We start from the raw sequence: 26,411 nt of genomic DNA on the forward strand, positions 1-26,411 counted from the left end.
TACAGTGAATACAATTAACGGTTTGTGCATAGTGATGTTAAAAAAGACACACGAGAGAGTACAAAGACAAGTACTGTGTGCAAATAAATGTAATGTTTTTATTTTTAAAGGAGGAATACAAGTTAAAAAAAAAATGTAATGTCCTCGAAGACAAAGGAATGAACAACTTCAGCATAGAATGTATGAAAGTGTAGTGGCCGCTCGTCGCTCCCTATGTCTCGACAAGCGTCACGATGCACCCACTTATATATCTCTCTACGCTGCAACAACGTTGTGGATGTTGATAAAGGTTGATAAAGTCCAGGCTGCTTCTGATGTAGTTTGCAGGGTTTATTGTCCAAAAGAATAAACGATGAAATGATGGTTTGACAGAACAGTTGTCACTGTTGTTCAGCAGTGGTCAGTTCCAACAGTGAAAACAGGTTACATAATACAGTTCAAACAGCCTTCGTTAGCAGGTAAGATTACGTGACTCCTTGGCTCTGGTCAGACTTAACAATGGTCGGGCTTTTGTGCAACAAACTGGCCCCACTGCTGTGGGCACCGCTCCAACACTATGAACAAAACTACATCTACTAGAGCCAAAGGGAAACAATGCTTCTTTCAAAACAGAACCCCAGCTCTGATAGGCCTATAGCCAACGTCTATTCAACCCCCCGCTCCCCAAAAGATTTAAATGATTTGTATTCTCCTATCGTCAGAGCGAGAGACCTCAGGGCTCAGTGCCTTCTACTCTCTCCTCGCCCTCTTGGCTCTGGATGATGCCGTACTCCACGGCCTGGTCCAGGCAGCGCTGGGCCGCCTGGGAGATGGAGTTCTGCGGGCTGTCCGCTGCCTTGGCCAGGACGGAGAGGATCTCCAGCGCCTCGCTCTGGATCAGCGCCTCCGCCAGACTCTTCTCCGCCCGCATCAGGTTCTGGACGATGGCCACACCGCGGTGGCGCAGGTCAGTGACCTCACTGAGCAACAGGGCCTGCAGGATCTCCAGCCAATGGGTGGTCTGGAAAACACAAGAGAAGAGATGAGTCATCACTTTTTTTTTTTAGATTTATTTTAGCATTTTTACAGCGTCATTTTATTGGCCATACAAGACCGACAGAGGGGAGGGAGAACGGGAGAGGATGTGCGGAGAACAAGAGGGACAGAGGGGAGGGAGAACGGGAGAGGACGTGCGGAGGACAAGATGGACAGAAGGGAGGGAGAACGGGGGAGAGGACGAGCGGAGGACATGCGACAAGTCATCTCCGGGAGCGGGAGGCGAACCCGGGACGGCCGCGTAGGTGTGCGAGGCAGTATGTGGTGCGCCACTGGGGTGCCCCATGAGTCATCACTTTTGTTGCATGTGTGACAGCATTGGGAAGGATGTGAGATATACATATACATAGAGATATAGTATATATATATATATATATCTGTCTGAATATACCTGTATATAATCGTTCTATATCCCTATACACCTGCATATAACCCATATAACTATGACAGCATGTACAATAATACCGTATATATATATATATATATCTGTACATACATGCATATAATCTTTTTTACATCTCTGTAGATACTATATCTATATCTGTACATATCCCTTACCTACTCTTACTAGTTACACTGCTGGCCAGTATGACTTACTACCATAGTGTCTCTATACCTGTATCACTGTACATATTAATACTACAACGCTGTACATACATCTGATTAGCACTATTACTAATTTATATAATTTATACCCAGTTTAATCACCTGTGCATTGTATATTACTATTGCACTATGTATGAATAAAGAGTAGGGATGTTCGATATTGGCTTTTTTACCGATATCCGATATAGCAATATTGTCAAACTCTTAATTTCCGATACCGATATCAACCGATACCGAAATATGCGGTATCGCATAAAAAAAACGGAATAATTTCAGGTAATTAATATTACATATCTCTTTTCGTGGAATTAACACAACATTATGCATACTTTTGACAATAAATAAAATAAGAATTTGTTCTTACTTGCTTGCCTGGGTAAATAAAGGTTAAATAAATGTAAAAAAAAAAATAATAATAATAATAATAATTTAATTTCTTTTAAAAACCGATACCGATCATTTCCGATATTACATTTTAATGCCAATATCGGCCGATAATATCGGACATCCCTAATAAAGAGCATTATTTTTAGAACATCCATCGGCCTCCTAAGAGTTGCTGAATCTTCCCCCTTGATAGTGTTTCCAGTTCAGGCTCCTTGGTTAAAAGACGAAGTCGCGACAGATCTGTTGTTTCTCTTGTAACGTTGGAAAAACCTTCAGATATCATTATACTGTCAAAAATTTACTTCCCGTCAATTCTATGCTAATTCTAAGCCTATTTCTACCTCTACACCTTGGCCTTTTGATGCACTGTGCTGCTAGACTCGCTACATCGGATTATTTTGGATAATTTAATGCAGTTCATATTTTGTATAATTTTAATGACACAAATTATCAGTGTAATTTGGATATAAATGGTAAATGGCTGCATTTATATAGCAGCTTTTATCCAAAGCGCTTTACAATTTGTTCCTCACATTTTACCCATTCACTCACACACCGACGGAAGAGGTGACCATGCAAGGTGCCGACCTGCTCAACGAGAGAAATTAGGGGTTAAGTGTCTTGCTCAAGGACACTTCGACATGCAGCCCGGGAGGAGCGGGAATCAAACCGTGAACCGGGAACCTCCGGATTACCAGACGACTGCTCTACCTCCTGAGCCACAGTCGGGCACAGAGCTCAGGATATCAGTGACATATCATGAGTAGCTGCACTATTTTTATTCTGCACTTCCTGTCAAATTCATGCGTCAGTTCTATGTTAATTTTATACCTGTTTCTTACTACCTCCTAGACTCATTACATCAACACTGATTGCTGTACTGTAGATTGTCACAATCCACCTGGACCCGCCCACTTTCCCCCCTCCTGTTCAGAGACTTATCCCTGCACCTCACCTTCCCTCACTCTCTCTTGGACAGCTCTCCTATGATCCTCCACCCATTCGTGGTCCTCTACCCCCACCTGCTGGACAAATGCCCCCACTGCTCCTCATTCATTTGTGCTTAGTTAAGGTTTCCATATTCCTCTGTATCCTTCCTCCTGTTACTATGTCTCCCAGTGTGTCTCTGGCCCTCCATGCTCCCCTGTTAGTGTCTTGTTCCTATTCCTTGTGTTGATGTATGTTTCTAGTGTTACTCTTGTCTAGTGTTCAGTCTTGTCTTGTATTTAGTGTCACTGTAGTCTGCCAGTCTGTATTCCCTCCGAGGTGTGTCTCGTTTCCACTCAACCCTCATGTGTCAATTAGTGTGTGTATATATGTCTGGTCTGCGTCACACGATTGGCCGCACATGTCACACGACCAGAAACGTCAGTGGCCAATCAGATCGCAGAACGCGCACGCGGAACTGGAAATCCGTTGGTAAAAGTATTGACGCTGCCCGGAGACCTTACAGTGTAACACAAGGGTCTGGAACAAGGTTTACTGCAGCTCGATACCGCCACCTGGGAGAATCTGGCCGGTACTGCACCCTCGGCGTCGCAGTAGGGCTTCTAACGGCAACATACGGGTCCCTGGCATTAAATAGGATATTAAAATCGGAAAAAAATAAGAATTAACCAAACATGTAATATTACGTGGTCTGGCACCCAACGGTTGTCGGGCAATCACGTAATATTACGTGAATGGCCCCCATTGAGTTAAGACGTTAGATCCAGAATATGAAAAACTATGTGATTTAATGCTCCGTCTTACCTTGATTCTGTCTATTTTATGCTCGTTTTATACTTATTTTATGTCTGCTCTTTATGCATTGGTCTTGATCTGCCAATTTTGTGCTGATTTTATGTCCGTCTTTCTTTTATAATTTTTTTTTACTGCTGTGAAGCCCTTTGAGCTGCAATTCTTGTATGAAAGGTGCTGCTACACAAATAAAGTTATTATTATAAAAAACGCGAAAGCTCTTGTGGTGTTCTGGCCACATGGCCCCCAGCCCCAGCGCGCTCACGGTGGCAGGGATGCGGGCGCAGAGCTCCGGCTGCTCCGCCGTCAGCACGGCCAGGGTTCCAGCAGCAGCCTTCCTCAGCCTGGAGTCGTCCTCCCCGCTGTACAGGACCAGCAGCTTCAGCCGGTCGTTCCCTGTGGCCAAGTACAGCTTCTGCACCTGGAAGCAGAGACCAGACAGGGCCCTCATTTATCAACAATTCTTAGAAAGTGCTCTATGAGTAAAGAGGAGAGGAGAGGATTATTGTCCTGTGTGACCAATGCGCTGTTTATCTGCTTTTGGAAGGAGGACCCTGCTGTGTGCTATAACCCCTGACCGTCTGAGAACCCGCATGTGTATCGACCCCTGCTTGTCTGACGTCTCTTCTCCCGGATCAGCCCCCTCCCGTATGAGAACCACTGTGTACCGGACCCCGCTAACGGACCAAGACGATTCTCTTGTGTAACGGTTATAAAGGCTCCCGATTTCCGATTTAATAAAACCGCTGTTAAACGTGCTTCTACCTTGTGCTGTGTGTGTTTTGTTAATTCCAGTCTGGTGACAGCTCGTAACACCCCAGAGCAGGGAACAAAATTAACTTTTTGGCTTACCAGCCAAGGTGGCTGGTAGATAAAAAAAACTACCAGCCAGGCAGATTTTTTACCAGCCAAAAACTAGAAATAGCTTTTTAGTATATCGCCATGTGTTATTATTATTACTATATACAGGGCTCTACGCTAACCTTTTCCTAAATAAAATAAAGATTAAGAGCACACAAAGAAATTTAGGAGCACAGTGAACATTTTTCAAGTAACAGTTTATTAACAAACTATTTATTACATGCATAGTATACTGTGCGTGCGTGTGCATACTAAGGGTCAACATCTGTGCAATAGCACATACCACCAAAATCACACATTGGCCCATGCCTACTAGACACAAAGGATATCGGTTGTCAAGCTGCTTTTGTATGTTGTACTGTTGTCACAATACCAACATTTTGACTTTGATACAGATAGGAAAGGTAATGGAATATATTATTAGATGACAGAACATGGAAAATTCTTTATACAATTCTTTAATTCATTATAATTTAAACGCTATTGAATAATAGTTAATCAATAGTAATTAATACAATTATTCTGTTACAGCTACTGAGCTATATACTATAGCTACTGTCCATCAATATCTTCCTTTTGAATGAAATAGGTTCAGGAGAGAGGGGGAGAGGGAGAGAGAGAGAGAGAGCGAGACACACACATTTGATTTGATTTGATTTGATTAGATAGACGGAGAGAGACAGATTCTCAGCCCTCCCTTCCCTCACTATGCCTCTGAGCGTCCCCAGTGATTAGCGTTAGCAGTAATTAGCTTTAGCAGGTTAGCTTAGTTGGAGTACTCAGTTAGCAGATAACATTACAGTAGTTATTGTTTTTAGCGCGACGTGGGTATAACTGGCGAGGATGCAAAGCATGTTAGACAATTGGAACTGCTGCTTGCGGAGTTTTCGTTGCACATAGAAGCAGCGTGACTCGAGATGAGTTGTTACAGAGCTGATCCACGCTGCTCCGTGTCTATTATGAAATGACAATTGCGCAGTTGACACGCCCACTACGCAAGACTATTACTCGCAGTCTCGCACACTTGTGCTCCTAAATGATTTTTCCGGTTCGCACAAATCTATTTTTAGAGGCAAATGCGAGTGAAATGCTCGCACTGTATAGCCCTGATATAATACTCTAATATGCTCATATGGCTCCCAATTATTTTACACGCCAGAGTGGCTGAGTAGCCTCTGTAATTTACCAGCCAAAGAGGAAATCTACACACCATTGGCGTCTGGCGGGTGCTTATTTTGTTCCCTGCCCCAGAGTATGTCACAATGTTTATACAGCATTAATGACGTATGTTTTTCTATGCAGCATATCTTATGTCAGAATCAATGCCGTCTCTGTGTGTGTCTCTGTGTGTGTGTGTGTGTGTGTGTGTGTGTGTGTCTGTGTGTGCGTGTGTGTGTGTGTGTGTGTGTGTGTGTGTGTGTGTGTGTGTCTGTGTGTGTGTGTGTGTGTGTGTGTGTGTGTGTGTGTGTGTGTGTGTGTGTGTGTGTGTCTCACCTCTGTGCTCAGCACCATGTTACACATGCACTCCGTGGCGGCTGCTCGCACCAGGTCGTGCTCCTCGAACATGTAGCCTTCGATCTTTGCTACAGCCTTCTCCTTTATGATCTTCTGCCTGTGAAACAAACCAAGTCCAGCCTCAGTATTTATCATCAGCTGTGTCGGTCGGTGGTGAGAATTAATCATATTGGTACATACATCAGATTAGCACTATAACTATTAATCACCTGTACATTGTATATTACTATTGCATTTTACCGTTACATTTGCACTCTGCCAAACTTCTTTTCGTTGTACTGTACTTTATAACTTTAAACTGTGCTGTATAATGACAATACATTTGTATCTAATCAGATCAAAAGGTTTGTTATGGAAGAAAGTAATACAATAATAAGTATCTCAAAGTATAAAAATGTAGTCCTAATTCTATAATAGTATATATACTGTAATCTATGATCAGTTTATTTACTTGTGTAAGATTGATATTATGCAAAACCTCCCATCTGCATAAAATAAAGTGGGGAGAAACCTCCTATCTTTTTTTGGTAGTTTTCTCAAAAAAGGGAATTATTCAGATAGGAGGTTTTGCTCTTCGGTCATGCATAATATCAATCTTGTTAGGGAAGACTGCCCCCTGGTGGCTGACCTGAGCCTCTCGCTGATGCCGGCCAGGTTGGTGAGGGCCATCAGGGCCTCGAAGTTCTGCAGCAGGGTGCACTCCAGACAGAGCAGGCTGACGAGGGGACGCACCACCTCGTACATCTGGGGACACGTGGAGAAGGTTCTGCATGTTATTCTGTTTTCATCTTAACCCCTTGGGCGCCAAAAGCGTAATATCTCGTGTTTCGCCGCCAATCGTTGAGTGCCAAAAACGTAATATCTAGTTTTTAGGTCCCCGTTCTAAACACTCAGCCGGAGCTCCCTAGGTCTCTCTGGCTCATCTGCCTACGTTGGAATTGCAATGACGATCGAATCTCACCAGGTGGCAGTATCGCCTCCCTTATGAACTGGGGATATCACTTGTCCCCAGTACTGAGTTTACCTCCGGCTCTTTCCGCCTAGGAGTGGATCACAACATATCAATCGGTGGAAGATTTGGTGCCTCAGAGCTAATCTTTCCCGTATGGTAGCCATGCCCAATATACACGAGTAATTGCGATTGCCATGGGATCGACTGGGATTTATTCATTTTGGAGCACTTTCTGACTGAGGTAAGGTCTATCTTAGGTAACCTGCTGGTATTTTTTTAACCTAAAACATGCTTCTGTACCAATCACAGTGTCGTGTTTTACCGGACGTAAAACATGCTTGACAAACACGATTGCAGTTTCTAGTTAACTCCCCCCCCCCCCTTGATGATTTTGTGAAGACACATATGTACATGATATATACCTTTGATTTGGAAGTATTTGGGGTTTCAGGCAATCAACCAGAAAGATTTGGGCATATTGCATATAACGCGTCATATCTCGCGATTTATGAAAAGACTGGATTATTTTGGAAAGGGGCCATGTTTAGCGTGTAATAGTGCACAAACTACAGTATGTAGAAATTAACTGATTAGTCAGTGATGGACTATGAACAATGCCTGTCAAATGAGCCATACTATTGTCTCCATAGCTATAACAGAGAACACACGATGGGTCTGCAAACATCGCTAAAATGGTCAATAACGCTGGCGCCATTGAGTACAGATGGGGAAAGAGGGTGGCGCCCAATGAGTTAAGAGGATCTTTAGCAGGGCATCTGCAGGTTTCAACAAGTACAATTTAAGACTTTTTAAAAGACCATTTTAATACCACTTTAATTTAATACCAATTTCACAACCATACTAGCAAAAAACTAGCTCTTGCCAGACGCACCAAGCTCCTGGTAGTCCCGCGAAAAACGACGACTTGAATACAAAAACATTTAATATATTTACTATTATTTAATCTTCAGACAGCCCCCCCCCAAACTTTTTGTATATATCTGTGCAAATACAATTTAAGACTTTTTAATACCTTAAATTGAGAATTATGAATGTAACACTTTTCAATACCCTGCAGATAGATACCCCGTTATCTTAAGAGGATTGTTAGTATAGTCATGCCTCTCACCCTCTCCCCTGGGAAGGCCATCTCTGGGTTGGCGGTGATGGTGATCTTGGCCAGGGCCTGTGCTGCCTTGATCTTCCCCACACTGGTGCTCTCAGACACCAAGGGGAGCAGAGCCTGAGGAGACAGGAGGTTAGATTCAGAGAGAGATCAGGGAGCAGAGCCTGAGGAGGCAGGAGGTTAGATTCAGAGAGAGATCAGGGAGCAGAGCCTGAGGAGGCAGGAGGTTAGATTCAGAGAGAGATCAGGGAGCAGAGCCTGAGGAGACAGGAGGTTAGATTCAGAGAGAGATCAGGGAGCAGAACCTGAGGAGGCAGGAGGTTAGATTCAGAGAGAGATCAGGGAGCAGAGCCTGAGGAGGCAGGAGGTTAGATTCAGAGAGAGATCAGGGAGCAGAGCCTGAGGAGACAGGAGGTTAGATTCAGAGAGAGATCAGGGAGCAGAGCCTGAGGAGACAGGAGGTTAGATTCAGAGAGAGATCAGACCAGCTTGGAGGATTGCAGGATTTACAGCATATATACTGTACAGTCAGGGCCATAAATATTTAGTAATATCAACACAATTGTCATCATCTTGTCTCTGTACACCACCATGATGTCTCCGTACACCACCACAATGTCTCTGTACACCAATACTGCCAATACTGTATGTGAGTGAGGGCTCTACCTTTCCTCCACCCTGTGACTGTATGTACTGTATGTGAGCGAGGGCTCTACCTTTCCTCCACCCTGGGCCACGACCGCTCCCCTGTCTTCCTGTCTCTCCACCAACGCCAAGAACACCCTGCAGCGAGAAACGGGGAAATAAAATCAATTCAGGCTCCGACGGAGGCCACTCAGCCAAAACGCTGAGCGTGTTCCTCGACGTTGGCCAAAATAAACAGGTGAAACTGAGATCAGTAAACTTGATGATTCGTCCTGAACGTCTGTGTGTGTGTGTGTGTGTGTGTGTGTGTGTGTGTGTGTGTGTGTGTGTGTGTGTGTGTGTGTGCATGATACATCTTTGGATAAAAGAGTCAGCTAAATTACTATTTAATGTGTGCATTTAAACAGGTGAAGGGCTGCACGATTCTTGCTAAAATGTGAATCACGATTTTTCTCTCTAAAGAATTGAGATCACGATTCTCACACGATTCTTATTTTTCGTCATCATTTAAAAAAGTTAAGTAAAAAGTAAAAAAAAAACGTTTATAGTCATAATTTAGAAATGAGATCGTATAGGTCTATAAATCGAGATTGCGATCTTTTTTCAATTAATCGTGCAGCCCCAGTTGTTGTTTTTCTTTTGTCTATGTATTGGGCTGTTCTGGGCCAATGTCCTTTGTGCCCGTGTGGTGTTTGTACTGTTGTCTGGTTGATTTCTATCTAAAGTTACACCCCGGCAGCGCTGCCTACCTGGCGATGCACTCCCTGCAGGACTCGGTGAGGGCCGGACTCTGGTGTTTCACCATACACACCAGAGCAGACACCACACCGGCTTCCAGCAGCTTCACCAGCCTCTGCTCCACGAACGAGGGCGCGTCCTGCCATACGGGAAACGGCAAACAACAGTTCATTTCATGACGGAACAACACTGTGGACAACTGATGGGGCTACAGGCCGTCATCTGCACCTTTGTTTACACCATTCATTTTTTCCTCATATTTTTATATTCAGAGATGATTATATTGTTTACACTGAATATAAAAATACGAGGAAAGAATTAACAGAGTTAATTATATTGTTGTGACGTACGTGGGTTGGTCATTATCATTATTACCGTATTTGTAACACCATGTAACCACCATGTAACTTTCTGCTTTGCACTATATAGTATTGTATATTAGTATATTGCATAGTATATTGTATGGTAACTCAGTTACTTCTATTCTGCATCGAACTTCTATTTTTACTTCTTTTTTTACATGCTATACTATTTTATTTCATACTTATCGTTTTGTCTAGCACAGTCTCTGGAGCGTAACAGAAAGAAGCATTTTGTATAAAAGTATTCTGTACTTCTGTATGACAACTATTAAAGAAACTTGAAACTTGAACTAGGTAATATTCTGTTATTTGTATATGGTGTGTGTCGCCTCTGTATTTATTAGGGATGTTCGATGTTGGCTTTTTTGCCGATATCCGATATAGTCCAACTCTTAATTTCCGATACTGATATCAACCGATACCGATATATGCAGGGTTTCCCCCCCAAAAAATGGAATAATTCCAGCTAATTAACATTACATATCGCTTGTCGTGGAATTAAAACATTATGCATACTTTTCACAATAAATAAAATAAGAATTTGTTCTTACTTGCTTGCCTGGGTAAATAAATAAAGGTTAAAAAAAAAAAAAAAAAAAAAAAAATTTAAAACAGATACCGATAATTTCCGATATTACATTTCAATGCCGATATCTGCCAAATGCCAAAAAGAGTTCACAACGACCCGGTCCAGGTATCATTTGTTTGGTCATCAGACCTTTGTATGTGACAATTGTTTACTTTTTCCCTCATTTTTATATTCATATCTAATTTTATTGCCTATATTTATGTATTTCTACCATTACCCTGCCCATACCTGTACCTCCATGCTGTTGTTTATATTTTGGTCTGATGTGTGGGTTTTTACAGATTCCACTTTTCAAAAGGTAAAAAAAAGAACAGGGAGACTGGACCGGCACCTTGGGGTGCTCCTCGGGGACGTGCTGCTTGGCGTACTTGGCCAGCTCCACCATCTGAGGGTCCGGCTTCTCCACATCGTAGCTGTTGGTGCAGTTCACCAGCGTGGAGCCCACTGCGAACAGCACCGTCTTGTCCTCGGACTGTGGGAACACGCGGAGCAGAGAGCTATTCACACCGCTGACGGCTCGACAAACCAACACAGTATATTTCTGACTGTGTGCTAATGGTGGTATATGTTGTAATGTACTACTCATAGGGTCATGCTATCAGACAGTTATGTGTGTTATATGCAGGTGTATAATAAGTAGGAATATAGAAGGATTGTACGCAGGTATATTCAGACAGATAAGGATACATAATAAATATATGTAACGGATGGTATCGTGAAGCACAGTCAAGAAGGGCTGGGGTGAGTAGCGGTGCTATGGGTTAAACTCACTCTCACATCCTCAAAAGACGCATAGACGCGGTACAAAGAAGTGAGTTCACCTCTTGGTATAGCGGTCTGTGTTGCTGCCCGCGGTGTGGGAGACCGGGGTTCAACTCCCACTCGGGGCATCGGAGTTTGAGGTGACGTTGTCACAACCGTTACATATATATATCCACACGGTATATACAGCACTATTGTACATGTGTTATATGGGTATACATAGACTATAGTATGTAGTATGAGGTAGGTAGTTATGATTACTATACAGTGTAGGGCCGTTGTAGACAGTGAATACATTGAGAATATAAGTATTGGCAACATACTATGCATAATACTGTGGGGTTTCTGTCGTGATACAATGACAAGGAAAGCTTTACGTAAACAGAATGCTCAGTCAGGCGGGGAAAAGAAAATGTGTCGTTGTCGAACCTTAGCCAGCTGAAACATGGCCTGGAGAAAGAAAAGGTGTCGTTGTCGAACCTTAGCCAGCTGAAACATGGCCTGCAGAAAGAAAAGGTGTCGTTGTCGAACCTTAGCCAGCTGAAACATGGCCTGGAGAAAGAAAAGGTGTCGTTGTCGAACCTTAGCGAGCTGAAACATGGCCTGGAGAAAGAAAAGGTGTCGTTGTCGAACCTTAGCCAGCTGAAACATGGCCTGGAGAAAGAAAAGGTGTCGTTGTCGAACCTTAGCCAGCTGAAACATGGCCTGGAGAAAGAAAAGGTGTCGTTGTCGAACCTTAGCCAGCTGAAACATGGCCTGGAGAAAGAAAATGTGTCGTTGCTGAACCTTAGCCAGCTGAAACATGGCCTGGAGAAAGAAAAGGTGTCGTTGTCGAACCTTAGCCAGCTGAAACATGGCCTGGAGAAAGAAAAGGTGTCGTTGTCGAACCTTAGCCAGCTGAAACATGGCCTGGAGAAAGAAAAGGTGTCGTTGTCGAACCTTAGCCAGCTGAAACATGGCCTGGAGAAAGAAAAGGTGTCGTTGTCGAACCTTAGCCAGCTGAAACATGGCCTGGAGAAAGAAAAGGTGTCGTTGTCAAACCTTAGCCAGCTGAAACATGGCCTGGAGAAAGAAAAGGTGTCGTTGTCGAACCTTAGCCAGCTGAAACATGGCCTGGAGAAAGAAAAGGTGTCGTTGTCGAACCTTAGCCAGCTGAAACATGGCCTGGAGAAAGAAAAGGTGTTGTTGTCGAACCTTAGCCAGCTGAAACATGGCCTGGAGAAAGAAAAGGTGTCGTTGTCGAACCTTAGCCAGCTGAAACATGGCCTGGAGAAAGAAAAGGTGTTGTTGTCGAACCTTAGCCAGCTGAAACATGGCCTGGAGAAAGAAAAGGTGTCGTTGTCGAACCTTAGCCAGCTGAAACATGGCCTGGAGAAAGAAAAGGTGTCGTTGTCGAACCTTAGCCAGCTGAAACATGGCCTGGAGAAAGAAAAGGTGTCGTTGTCGAACCTTAGCCAGCTGAAACATGGCCTGGAGAAAGAAAAGGTGTCGTTGTCGAACCTTAGCCAGCTGAAACATGGCCTGGAGAAAGAAAGGGTGTCGTTGTCGAACCTTAGCCAGCTGAAACATGGCCTGGAGAAAGAAAAGGTGTCGTTGTCGAACCTTAGCCAGCTGAAACATGGCCTGGAGAAAGAAAAGGTGTCGTTGCTGAACCTTAGCCAGCTGAAACATGGCCTGGAGAAAGAAAAGGTGTCGTTGTCGAACCTTAGCCAGCTGAAACATGGCCTGGAGAAAGAAAATGTGTCGTTGTCGAACCTTAGCCAGCTGAAACATGGCCTGGAGAAAGAAAAGGTGTCGTTGTCGAACCTTAGCCAGCTGAAACATGGCCTGGACAAAAAAAAGTGTCGTTGTCGAACCTTAGCCAGCTGAAACATGGCCTGGAGAAAGAAAAGGTGTCGTTGCTGAACCTTAGCGAGCTGAAACATGGCCTGGAGAAAGAAAAGGTGTCGTTGCTAAACCTTAGCCAGCTGAAACATGGCCTGGAGAAAGAAAAGGTGTCGTTGTCGAACCTTAGCCAGCTGAAACATGGCCTGGAGAAAGAAAAGGTGTCGTTGCTGAACCTTAGCGAGCTGAAACATGGCCTGGAGAAAGAAAAGGTGTCGTTGCTAAACCTTAGCCAGCTGAAACATGGCCTGGAGAAAGAAAAGGTGTCGTTGTCGAACCTTAGCCAGCTGAAACATGGCCTGGAGAAAGAAAATGTGTCGTTGTCGAACCTTAGCCAGCTGAAACATGGCCTGGAGAAAGAAAAGGTGTCGTTGTCGAACCTTAGCCAGCTGAAACATGGCCTGGAGAAAGAAAAGGTGTCGTTGTCGAACCTTAGCCAGCTGAAACATGGCCTGGAGAGCACTCTTGTCCTCCACCAGGTCTTCCTTCACGTCTTCATCGAAGGTGAGGTACGCCAGGCCTTCCACTGACCAGCGGCGAGAGGCAGGGGGGAGAGACTCGTTACACAGCCACCTGGGACACAAAGAGACACAAAGACGATCAGAGGTCTCTTTTTAACAACACAGGGAAGTGCTGCTCGTCGTTTGTAATAATCATGCTGTACGTCCACATGGAATCAAGGCTAAAACAACATCAGGGAAGCCGCCTATTCTCGCTCCACAATGGTGGAACGAACTTCCCACCACAGTTAGGACAGCCCAAACCCGACCAATCTTTCGTCGACTAAAGACACACTTCTTCACTCAATATCTGATTGGACTTACTGTCCTCTACTGTCGTGCACTCTTCCTAATATACTAACATACACTCGACACTGTAGCACTCAAATTTGAACACTTTGATGAACATTGTTACTCGGTTGTATCCTTCCTGCTGACTTGTCGTACAAAACTCGTAAGCCGCTTTGGATAAAGTGTTAAAGCTAAATGACTAAATGTAAACAATGGTAGAAACAGACGCATCATCGTCTATTATGTGATTGTATGTATGTATGTATGTATGTATGTATGTATGTATGTATGTATGTATGTATGTATGTATGTATGTATGTATGTATGTATGTATGTATGTATGTATGTATGTATGTATGTACCGTAATTCCTCTAATAGTGACCCGGGCTTGTATTTGCTTAAACTGTAGCTGATACCAGGCTTTTATTAGGAGGAGGCATGTATAAGAGAGAGGCCTATATTTCTAATTTTCAAACAGATCATAATGAATAAATCAACATTTTGTGTCAGTTTGAACCCAGTAAAATGTACTGGGTTAATTTATTGAAACCAAGTACTGTATGAAATAGTAAACAGTGCAATTACAGGTGGTCACTGGTCATTTCAACGTTTTCTAAGTGAAATCAAGTAACTTTACCTTAGCAGCTCAGTATGCAGCTCAGTATATTAGTAACCCGGCTTGTATTAGGAGGTCGGCTTATAATTGCTTAGCTCAAGAGCGCACCCGGCCATTAATAGAGACCCGGCTTGTATTTGAATACCGGTCACTATTAGAGGAATTACGGTATGTATGTATGTATGCATGTATGCATGTATGTATGTATGTATGTATGTATGTATGCATGTATGCATGTATGTATGTATGTATGTATGTATGTATGCATGCATGTATGTATGTATGTATGTATGTATGTATGTATGCATGTATGCATGCGCAGGAATCTGGCTCGGCGTCATCCGCAGCGAGGGGAATCCCGGAAGTGACAGCGAGTGGCACTCCGAGGAATTCCGGGTTGGCGAGACAATGCTGTCGCGTCAAGCCTCAAAGTGAGGTGGCCGGGATACGCCGAGCGGAGAAAGACAGCTCGCCCGGTTGGTGCGGGAGCGTGTATAACGTGTCCTTATTTCCCCGTTCCCCGCAGATGTCCGTTGCGGACAGAGTGGAGCATTTAGGTAGATGACGGAACACACACTGCGCAGCACTAGTCACACACACACTTCACAAGCCCGACACACCCACTAGTTAATTAGAATGGATAAGATACACCTGCGCATAATTAGTTTGACACATCCCACGTGCACACACTGGCACCACACCCTTCATTAACACTAGTTTGTAGAGTCATGTTGAGCGAGTTGGAGTGTGTTGTTGTAGAGAGAGAGAGATTGATTATTCGTAGTTTGTGACAGTGAGTGGTGGTAGAAGGAGAGGAGAAAGCTAGTAGGTGTTTCGTGTGTGTATTGACCCTGGACTGGCTGAGAATCCCCCTTGTGTATAGACCCTGGACTGGCTGAGAATCCCCCTTGTGTACTGACCCTGGACTGGACGACTAAACCTGAGTATTGAACAATCCCTTTTTCTGGCAATGAACCTCCTTTGTGTATCGACCCCCGGACTGGCTGACCCTTCTATTGCTTTCCGTGCGTTTGTGGTGAGTGGGACATTTGGACGTGCCGTCTGCTGGTGCAGGGCATTGTTTGGCTATTATTTGTGTGATTTAAATAAAGTAAACAAAAAGAGACACAATATGAAACAACACCAGTCACATCTTACTTCCTGCACTGCTTGGCCAGTTTCAGTGTGGATCCCTCTGCAAACTGCTTCATGCTGAAGTCCGTCCCGCCTGCCGATCCCAGCTTACACAGTCCCTGTAACACAGAGAGTTAAACACAGACCCTGTAACACAGAGTTAAACACAGACCCTGTAACACAGAGAGTTAAACACAGACCCTGTAACACAGAGTTAAACACAGACCCTGTAACACAGAGAGTTAAACACAGACCCTGTAACACAGAGAGTTAAACACAGACCCTGTAACACAGAGAGTTAAACACAGTCCCTGTAACACAGAGAGTTAAACACAGACCGTTAAACACAGACCCTGTAACACAGAGTTAAACACAGACCCTGTAACACAGAGAGTTAAACACAGACCCTGTAACACAGAGAGTTAAACACAGACCCTGTAACACAGAGTTAAACACAGACCCTGTAACACAGAGAGTTAAACACAGTCCCTGTAACACAGAGAGTTAAACACAGACCCTGTAACACAGAGAGTTAAACACAGACCCTGTAACACAGAGAGTTAAACACAGTCCCTGTAACACAGAGAGTTAAACACAGTCCCTGTAACACAGAGAGTTAAACACAGTCCCTGTAACACAGAGAGTTAAACACAGACCCTGTAACACAGAGAGTTAAACACAGACCCTGTAACATAGAGAGTTAAACACAGACCCTGTAACACAGAGTTAAACACAGACCCTGTAACACAGAGAGTTAAACACAGACCCTGTAACACAGAGAGTTAAACACAGACCCTGTAACACAGAGAGTTAAACACAGACCCTGTAACACAGAGAGTAAAACATAGACCCTGTAACACAGAGAATTAAACACAGACACAAACACAGACCCTGTAACACAGAGAGTTAAACACAGAGAGTTACTTACTTCTTAATCACTTTTTTCTACTTACTTTCTTTTTTACTGTACGTAGCACACCCTCAGGGGCTCTTTTAGAAATAAGCATTTCATATAAAGTATTCTGTATTTTGTTGTGACATAATAAACAAACTTGAAAACTTGAGCTTAACTCATTCACTGCCAACAACGATTAAACTCGTTATTTGCTTGTTATTTCTTTTATTCGATATTTCCATTCATTATCCATCCAGGAAGCCTGGTGTTATCATGGGGCTGAGTCTGAGATCGCTAAAGTGCAATACCGGCCGCATCCTATCAGGCGGCGGTATCGAGCACCATTTGAAACCTTGTGTGTTGGGCCGTGTTCCGGGCGCTCTTTTCTACTAACATGAACCTAGGGCTTCACCTGATCGCATTGAATAGTTTTTGGGACTCCCGATTCATTATGCTGTGGTGGGTTATGTCGTGGGCCAAATGGACATACGATCCACCAGATGGCAATCAAATAATTGGAATATTCTTTTTGGAATCCCACCGGCCACAGGTAAGAGCAATTTAACATCAATTTCAGCTTGATTGTGCCTTGTTTTCATAGTCATCGCCCTCATCGGCTCACGCTGCCCCGATACTTCCTGCTTCCACCGCACCGGAGGAGTCGCTGTCCACAATGTCCAATCCCCACCCACCGGCTTTCCCACCCTCTAACACTTGCCAATTGTGTTAGTATGAATGACCGGCCAGCCGGTAGCAACGCAGAGAGCTGGGCTCGAACCCAGCGTCTCCTGCGTTAGAGGCGAGCACCTTGCCCACTGCGCCAATCAGCCGCCCCTGTAGCTGGCATTCTTGAAGGAGTGGCTTTCGTCACCGGCGTGGTGGTGGAACTCGGCGTCGAGGCTGTGTTGGGCCTAGGAGTGGATGGTCCAGTGTACTTAGATCTACACGGATTTAAGTTTGTAGCGAAATGCCAATGGATTTAGTATAATACACGTCGCGGGCTATTACTAGCCTCCCAGGAATTACCCTAGATCGCTCTAAGGCTACGTTTAGACGAGCGTTTTGGGATGGAAGTCTGAACAGAAACCGCAAAAGTCGTCTTGCGGTTTCACTTTTAATTTTGCGTTTAGACGAGCGTTTTGGGGTGGAATTCTCCGTCTAGACGAGGCTGTAACAACTCGAGACAACGGAGCCCCGCTGTCACACGATTGGCGCATATGTCACATGACGTGCTGTGAAGACCCGCCCTACTCTGCCTCTGATTCGCAGAGTGTGGGTGGGGATTGTGATTGGACCAAAGCAGAATCACTCACAGACAGTGGGTCCAGTCATAATAGTTGTGATAGCCGCGGGACAGATTCTTGTGTCTTTAAAAGTACTGCCAATGTAGCCTTCAAGTGATCTCCGTTGATATAGTCAGACATACTTGCTTTGTTTACGTCTCGGCTACTGGCGCATACCTGCTACCTGTGACGTAAGCAGTACGCGCGACCAGAGCTGTGACAACCCTTTCGTCATCGTTTTAACAGATTTATACGGTTTGACAGTTTAGACGAGAGCGCAAAGGTTTTGCGTTTCTAGGAATTCCACCCTGGAAGGTAGTCTCACTTTTTTGCGGTTTCACCCCGTAAAAACGCTGTTTCCGTATAAACAAAAGGCACATCCGAAAAAATATTTTTGCGGATTCACCTGCTAGCGTTTCCGTCTAAACGGGGCCTAAAACCATACTTATATTCACCACGGTATAGAACGGGAATGTATGGATGGAACATTTTATCTTTTTCACATATTGAACGATAGATACTCGATGTCAAATGGGCCATAGTATTGCATCCATAGCTATAATAGTTATAGCCCTGCAAACAAGGTGACGGACTCCATTTGTTTAATGCGTGGCAGCGCATAGCCACATCCCGGAAACAGCGTGGCAGAGAATGAGCTTAAGTATAGAGAGGGGTGGGGGCCGCAGCCCCTTGCCTCGCACTTAGGTGTGAACTAAGCTAATGTTTGGGGCAACCGAAAGGGATTCTTCCACAACTGTCTAAACCGAAAGGGATTCTTCCACAACTGTCTAAACCGAAAGGGATTCTTCCACAACTGTCTAAACCGAAAGGGATTCTTCCACAACTGTCTAAACCGAAAGGGATTCTTCCACAACTGTCTAAACCGAAAGGGATTCTTCCACAACTGTCTAAACCGAAAGGGATTCTTCCACAACTATCTAAACTGAAAGGGATTCTTCCACAACTGTCTAAACCGAAAGGGATTCTTCCACAACTGTCTAAACCGAAAGGGATTCTTCCACAACTGTCTAAACTGAAAGGGATTCTTCCACAACTGTCTAAACCGAAAGGGATTCTTCCACAACTGTCTAAACTGAAAGGGATTCTTCCACAACTGTCTAAACCGAAAGGGATTCTTCCACAACTGTCTAAACTGAAAGGGATTCTTCCACAACTGTCTAAACTGAAAGGGATTCTTCCACAACTGTCTAAACCGAAAGGGATTCTTCCACAACTGTCTAAACCGAAAGGGATTCTTCCACAACTGTCTAAACGGCAACATCGAACGGTTCCTCCGCCGTGCGTCACGTACCACCAGCGCTCTGACGCGTATCCTGTCGTTCTCGCTCTTCTTGTAGAGGTCCTTCAGCAGCGCCACCCCGTTGGCGGTGATGAAGGAGGCCCTCTTGGCTTTGCCCGCCGCGTGGATCAGAGCCTCCACCGCCACCTGCTGGTGGATCACGTCCTTGGAGGCGCACAGGGAGATGACCACGTCCATCATGCCCGACATCTCCAGGGTCCGGATCCCCACGTCGCTGGGCCCCTGGAGGAGGACCGACACCGTCTGGATGGAGCGCAGCTTTCCCTGCAGCCCCGAGCGGCTGAAGTGCTCCCTGCAGGAAGACGGCAAGAACAGGTTCAATGGTTAAATGGCTGCATTTATATTATAGCAGCTTTTATCCAAAGCGCTTTACAATTTTAGTTCCTCACATTTGACCCGTTCACTCACACATTCACACAGCGACGGCGAGGTGCCGACCTGCTCATCGAGAGCAACTAGGAGGTTAAGTGTCTTGCTCAAGGACACTTCGACACGCCGCCCCAGAGGAAGGGTAATCGAACCGGGAACCTTCCGATTACCAGACGACCACTCCTGAGCCACCGTCGCTGCTTTAGTTTACACACAATTAGATCATGTTTTGTTTACGAAATAAGTGTGAGGACCGCTGGAACACATTCCTGTGGCTAGAGTAATGGAGACTAGCAGCAGGGCATTGTGGGTAAACGCAACTCACTGGACGTATTCCTCGCACAGCTTGCTGAAGTTCTCCCTCTCCGCGTCGCCCTTGAGGTCGTCGTACAGTTTGGTGAGCAGCACCGAGCAGCTCATGTGGGAGTTCTCCGTGAGAGGCGGTCCCTCCGAGAGCTCGGGGACGGTCCCCGCCACCTCCAGGATCTTCGTCAGTCCTGCGGAAGGAGGAAGAGGAGCAACTCACACCACCAGAAAACCACGTCAACACAAAACCACCGGCTCCCGGTTGCTGACTCAATGTCTGAGTTGCTGACTCAATGTCCGGGTTGCTGACTCAATGTCTGGGTTGCTGACTCAATGTCTAGAGTTGCTGACTCAATGTCTGAGTTGCTGACTCAATGTCCGGGTTGCTTACTCAATGTCCGGGTTGCTGACTCAATGTCTAGAGTTGCTGACTCAATGTCCGGGTTGCTGACTCAATGTCTGAGTTGCTGACTCAATGTCTAGAGTTGCTGACTCATGTCTGGGTTGCTGACTCAATGTCCGGGTTGCTGACTCAATGTCCGGGTTGCTGACTCAATGTCCGAGTTGCTGACTCAATGTCTGGGTTGCTTACTCAATGTCCGGGTTGCTGACTCAATGTCCGGGTTGCTGACTCAATGTCTGAGTTGTGTCCGAGTTGCTGACTCAATGTCTGAGTTGTGTTTGAGTTGCTGACTCAATGTCTGAGTTGCTGACTCAATGTCTGAGTTGCTGACTCAATTACTAAGTTTCTAAGTCAATGTCCGAGTTGCTGACTCAATGTCCGAGTTGGAAGAAGATGATTACTTTATTGTCAATGTACACAAGGCAATTTAAATGTTATAGCGTTATCCTGATGGTAAATGGTGCATTTATATAGCAGCGTTCATCCAAAGTGCTTTGCAATCTTTGTTCCTCACATATTCACACACCGACGGCAGAGGCGACCGTGCGAGGTGCCGACCTGCCCATCGGGAGCAGTTAGGGGGTTAAGTGTCTCGCTCAAGGACACTTCGACACCCTGCCCAGGAGGAGCGGAAACCGAACCAGGAACCTTCCGACTACCAGATGACCGCTCTACCTCCCAAGCCGTTGATGTTTAATGCGATACAGCGTGCCCATGGGTATATTGTATTTGAATATTATGGAATGAAATAAAATCGGTCCTACGCACCAGCCACCTTGTACTCAGGTGTGCCAAAGCTCTACTGTTTGATACATCAAAGAAAATAAAAGCTGTGAGACATTCTAGAGCAGGGGTGGGCAATTCATTTTTACAAGGAACCTGAACCGTGTTGGAGGGCCGAACCAACGATAACTTTAACTTAATTCTGCTCAATATTCCTCATCTCCCATTGTAAAAAAGTAGTAAATTATATATTTAGATGAGCTGCTACTGGTAATTAGGGATGCACCGATCCAACTTTTTCAGTCCCAATACCGATACCTGGGCTTTAGGCATCAGCCGATACCGAGTACCGATCCGATACCCATTGTTCAATTAATAAACTGTACGCCTCACTGTGTGGAAGAGACTGGGATCATTATTTTGTGCAAGGCAACATCAGGCTTGACTTAAAACATTACTTTCCTAACTTAGTGAAACAAAATGTAACAAATTAACACAGATATAAAAGTACTGAATTGTTATTTAGAATTTTATTATTATATAAAAAAAAAAAAATTATACAATATCTTTTTTTATTTTTTTATACCCGGTCCAGCTATTTCAGTCATATCGGGGCAGATATCAGATATCAGATATGGCACCGGGGCCATAAAATGGCCAGGTCTGTTCTAGAGAGAGTGTATTTGGGGTGCGGCTCGTACCCTGGTCGATCACCCACAGTGTGAGGGAGTTGTCGGGGTTCTTCAGAGACTTGCGGGGCACTTGTTTGACCAGGAGGTTGATGGCGCTGTCTCTCCCGGACGCCGACACGCTGGGCACCGGCATCATCTCCACCAGGTGGCGCAGCATCGACCGGAGCTCTTTGGAGGGTTCTGTGTCAAATTCATCATTTAACAATAAACGGTCAGAATAACTTATGAACAGAATACAAAGTTCATATTCTATATGCAACTTGACATTTCTGATTGTCATTTATTGTTGAGCCCCCATGTCAAAAAATAAATAAAAAAAATTAACTATATACTTAAATAAAATAATGTATTTGAGATTCTCTTAAACTAATTAATTTATTAATTTATTTTTTGAATTTTTTTATTCTTAAACTAATTTAATCTATTGAATAACAACCTTAAACGAATTGAATCTATTGAACCGTAGTTGCATTCAACAGGTCGTTATTCCTCTGACTTCTCTGTCTCTGGTCTTTCAGAGAGCGAGAGAGAGCGAGAGAGAGCGAGAGCGAGAGAGAGAGAGAGAGAGCGAGAGCGAGAGAGAGAGAGAGAGAGCGAGAGCGAGAGAGAGAGCGAGAGCGAGCGAGAGAGAGAGAGAGAGAGAGAGAGAGAGAGAGAGCGAGCGAGAGAGAGAGAGCGAGAGCGAGAGAGAGAGCGAGAGAGAGAGAGAGAGAGAGAGAGAGCGAGAGCGAGAGAGAGAGAGCGAGAGAGAGAGAGAGACACACACAAAACGGCATAGTTTTCACTGCACATAGAAACAGTCAAACAACGGGAGCATTTCGGGAGCATATGACCAAAAACCAGGCAATTTCGAGCGCTTAAGGAATCAAATAGTCTGCTCTATGGCTGCATGCTGGTGGTAACGTTATTGTTTTAAAATGCGCAACTGTCGGAAAAACCTGGCAGCGTTAAGAGGAATCGATAGTCATGGAGGCATGCAATTCCAGGAATCGGACAATTAGGAACCGGCTCCCAACGAACCCCATCATAAAACATGCTTTTGTAATGATTGCAGCGTCGGAACCCCCCCCCCCCCCCCCCCCCCGATGGCTTTGTGAAGAAACATATGGTTGTGTACCTGCTGACAAAAAGGTAACGTCTATTTTACCGAACCCCATCATAAAACATGCTTTTGTAATGATCGCATCTTCGGAAAACAGGCGAGCAGCCACAAGATTTACGCATACGCGCACGAAACACTATATCTCACAATCTAGAAAACCAGACTGGATTAATGTGTAATGGGGCGATTTTTTGCGTGGTATAGCGCACAAACGAAGGTATGTAGAAATAAACTGTCCCTGTTGGAGTATAAATAGTGCCCGTCAATTGAGCCATACGATTGTCTCCATAGCTATAATATAGAATATACGATGGGTCTGCAAACATCGTGAAAATGGTCAATAACGCTGGCGCCAGGGAGTAAACTTCCCAGCCCTTCCCGCTACTTCCCAGCCCTTCCCAGAGACAGTCGCATTTCTCTCCTCTCCCCAGGCTCCTCAAGGCCGTTCCTACCGCCGCCTCTACTGCTCCATGAAGCCAGAGGCTGCTATGCTCTGTGTTTCGTGCCGGTTGCCGGACTATACTCAAATCAACTCGAAATGGATCTAATCAGTGGATTGCATACTTTCGTCAAGAAGCAGAATAAGGCTAACCCTCTCTGCGTCTTGGGACATCAAAATCGGGCTATCAACTTGAAGACATGGTCATTTTTGGATTATCGAAGCTTTTGGACTGCAATAAGAAGATTTTGGATCTGTTTACCGCGCACAGGACCTACCAAAATGAACTGATTAAGACACTTGGACTAATGCATTCAGTCATTTGGACGGAGTTGTTAAAACTCACTCCACTCAAATCAATAGTTATATTTCACTCTACTCAAATCAAATTTAAAGTGACGTGGCTGGGAGAAATTGTTGCCAGTCAGTTCAGCCAAAACAAATTCCTGGACCAAGGTCGAACCAGGGAGCTGCTGAAGTCGAAGGCCCTCTGGGAGCTGTATGTGTATGTCACTGGAATTTCCCCAAGGGGATCAATAAAGTATCTATCTATCTATCTATCTATCTAAAGATGGAAAAACAGCGTGGCAGTCAATGAGTTAAAATGTGTTTTTTGGGGTGTTTTCATGTTCAGCCACATCAAGTGTAAAACACACAATGGGATTCTGGTCTCACCGGGGAGTATGGCTTCATCTTTCCCCCTGATCTCTCTGTTCATGCCCTCCGTCAGAGCCTCGAACATCACCTGCAGCAGGTGGCAGGCGGCCAGGGACACGGTGCAGGCCCCGGTGGAGGCCCCGGTGGAGGCCCCGGTGGAGGACACGGTGGAGGCCCCGGTGGAGGCCCCGGTAGAGGACACGGTGGAGGCCCCGGTGGAGGCCCCGATGGAGGCCCCGGTGGAGGACACGGTGGAGGCCCCGATGGAGGCCCCGGTGGAGGACACGGTGGAGGACACGGTGGAGGCCCCGGAGCCCATGACCCCACACAGCTGCTCCATCCCCAGCTCGTTCACGATGGCCATGGTCTGGGAGCAGGAAGACGGACGTCAGCAACACAGACTAAAAGTCTCTACGAAGAGCGACGTAGGTTCCTCTGCTCAGAACACAGAGCCTTCCTTCCCATTATTATACAATCAAGATGTCTTTTTGTTTTTATTCATATGTTGTATTTACTTTGTAAAGCACTTCGTAGCTCGTCTCTGCTATAAAATTATGTTTATTATATACGTATTATTCTGACATACATCCATATCGACATCAAAGATCAGTCAGTGAACTAAGGTTATGGTTAACATAGGATCAGAAGATCAAAGGAAGGGACATTTAGTTTGAGAGAGGTTGAGAGGGACGTGGAACTATTTAACCGTCACCCAGAATCCAAACGGCTAGTTTTCTAGTGACAGTTCAACAGACTAGGAAGTAACTTGAAATTGAATAGTTTATGCAAATATCGTTTAGTCTAAAAAATATATATTTTCCCTTGTTTTTACCGGGAACTACACTGTGTAGTGTATTGAGAGGGGACCCTATTAACTGTTACACCACTGACTGAACGGCATGCTGGGTACTAGGTAACTAGCTAGCTAGGTACAGGGATTAAAGCAAAAAGAAAAAATCTCCTGATTGAACTTTTTTTCAGGCCAAGTCATATTCTTATTTTAACCTCCAGTGTATTTTTTTTAACAGCGTTAGTGTTTTAAGGGTGCCTACTTGTTTCTGTTTCGTCGATAATCCAATGTACAGTAACCCCCCCCACCCCGCCTACCCAACCACCTCCAATGTACAGTTCCCCCCCCCCCCTCCACCCAACCTCCTCCAATGTAGTTTCTTCGTCAAATGTAGATACTCTCTTTTTTAGACTCTTATTGTATCACAAACAATACTGTATTTGTAAATCTGGTGTCTCATAAATGTATAGATGTAGCAGTATTGTCTATCTGTATGTCATGTGTGTCATATGTTATGATGAATTGAAAATGGGGGACCCTGATGTAAACAAGATGAAAGTCTTTCTCTGGTCTGCATCCCCTTAACTCTTTCCGTGCCACTCACGAGATTTCTCGTGTTTTTTTATAGGTGGTTGAAAGCCACTCACGAGATTTCTCGGAATTATTATTATTTTTTTTTTTAGCGATCTGAAAAATTATTGCATCACCCGAGTATAGCCGAGCGGCGCCGGCGATCACTGTGGAAAAAAGCGCCCCCTGTCGTCTCCCAGATGACATAAGTGATTTTGGAATGGACTCAATGAAAATGAATGGGGAAAAAAATCCGGTACTCCACATTTTCCAGTCCACTGATCCAGCCGGGGTTACCACAGTTCATTCTGGAACCTCAGAACCCCGCTGATCATGGAGTTCTACAGTATCGCGTTGGATCCATACACGTATCGATTTTTTCGAATGGTGATCAGGAATTGGAATATACCAGTTGGATACCATCTGATGTCAGGTAAGGACTCTATGTTATCAGTGTTAGGATAATCAGAGTAAGTTTGATGAAGATATAGGCTGTTTTGTGAAATGTCTTCTTTCGGTTTCACTGTAAAAGTCAGAGAGGAAATCAACGAGGCGATTATCCGTGCGCGGCCGTAATGTGCTTGCGTGCACGTATAATATTGATCATCTAGCGTTTATTTGAAAACGATTCATAAAAAGGCCGACGAATATCAACGTTGTGGAATATTCCACTAAAAGGCGATTTTCATAGAATGCTCCAGAATGGGCTGTTTTTTATATCAAAACGGGGGCTTTTCAAACTGCTCTGAAACGGAAACGACGCGATAAAAAAACAATCTGCCTTGACAGCACTGACTGGAAAATAGTCTTTGATAATGCGATGGGCAGATTAGACACATAGCCATAATTTAAAACATAGATTAGGCGATATTAACGTTAACATTGGCGCCGATGGTGGCATTCAGCCGGTAAAAAGGAAAACCAGGCGTGGCGGTCAAAGTGTTAACAATTGTGTGTATTGAGCCATACTGTACTGTACCCATTCTGCAATCTGTTAATAAAGTTTTCAATCAATCAATCAGACAAATGTATAGAAAAGCTTTTATTATAACCATATAACAAAAAATTCTATTATTGTTTATGAAAATGTTTTAGCCCTATGCTTGACTATTATTTT

The 26,411-nt window shown here is 44.6% G+C and overlaps 1 protein-coding gene across 1 annotated transcript in view; it reads right to left on the reverse strand.

Moving 5' to 3' along the window:
* Window positions 1–84: 84 nt before the first annotated feature.
* LOC311244935 (protein unc-45 homolog A-like) overlaps window positions 85–26,411 on the reverse strand; it is a 48,279-nt gene continuing 21,952 nt past the window's right edge. The window contains exons 12-25 of the mRNA XM_084334642.1: window positions 23,953–24,301; window positions 21,746–21,916; window positions 19,938–20,109; window positions 19,235–19,535; window positions 15,769–15,863; window positions 13,634–13,775; window positions 10,888–11,028; window positions 9,617–9,744; window positions 8,939–9,005; window positions 8,226–8,339; window positions 6,773–6,888; window positions 6,124–6,241; window positions 4,034–4,189; window positions 85–1,000 (exon numbers count right to left, since the gene is read on the reverse strand). Coding sequence (XP_084190768.1) covers window positions 713–1,000; window positions 4,034–4,189; window positions 6,124–6,241; window positions 6,773–6,888; window positions 8,226–8,339; window positions 8,939–9,005; window positions 9,617–9,744; window positions 10,888–11,028; window positions 13,634–13,775; window positions 15,769–15,863; window positions 19,235–19,535; window positions 19,938–20,109; window positions 21,746–21,916; window positions 23,953–24,301 — 2,358 coding nt within the window. The 3' untranslated portion in view covers window positions 85–712. The remainder of the gene's footprint in view (window positions 1,001–4,033; window positions 4,190–6,123; window positions 6,242–6,772; window positions 6,889–8,225; window positions 8,340–8,938; window positions 9,006–9,616; window positions 9,745–10,887; window positions 11,029–13,633; window positions 13,776–15,768; window positions 15,864–19,234; window positions 19,536–19,937; window positions 20,110–21,745; window positions 21,917–23,952; window positions 24,302–26,411) is intronic.

This window comes from Notolepis coatsorum (genome assembly GCF_963971535.1).
Source record: "Notolepis coatsorum genome assembly, chromosome: 18".
Lineage (NCBI taxonomy): Eukaryota > Metazoa > Chordata > Actinopteri > Aulopiformes > Paralepididae > Notolepis > Notolepis coatsorum.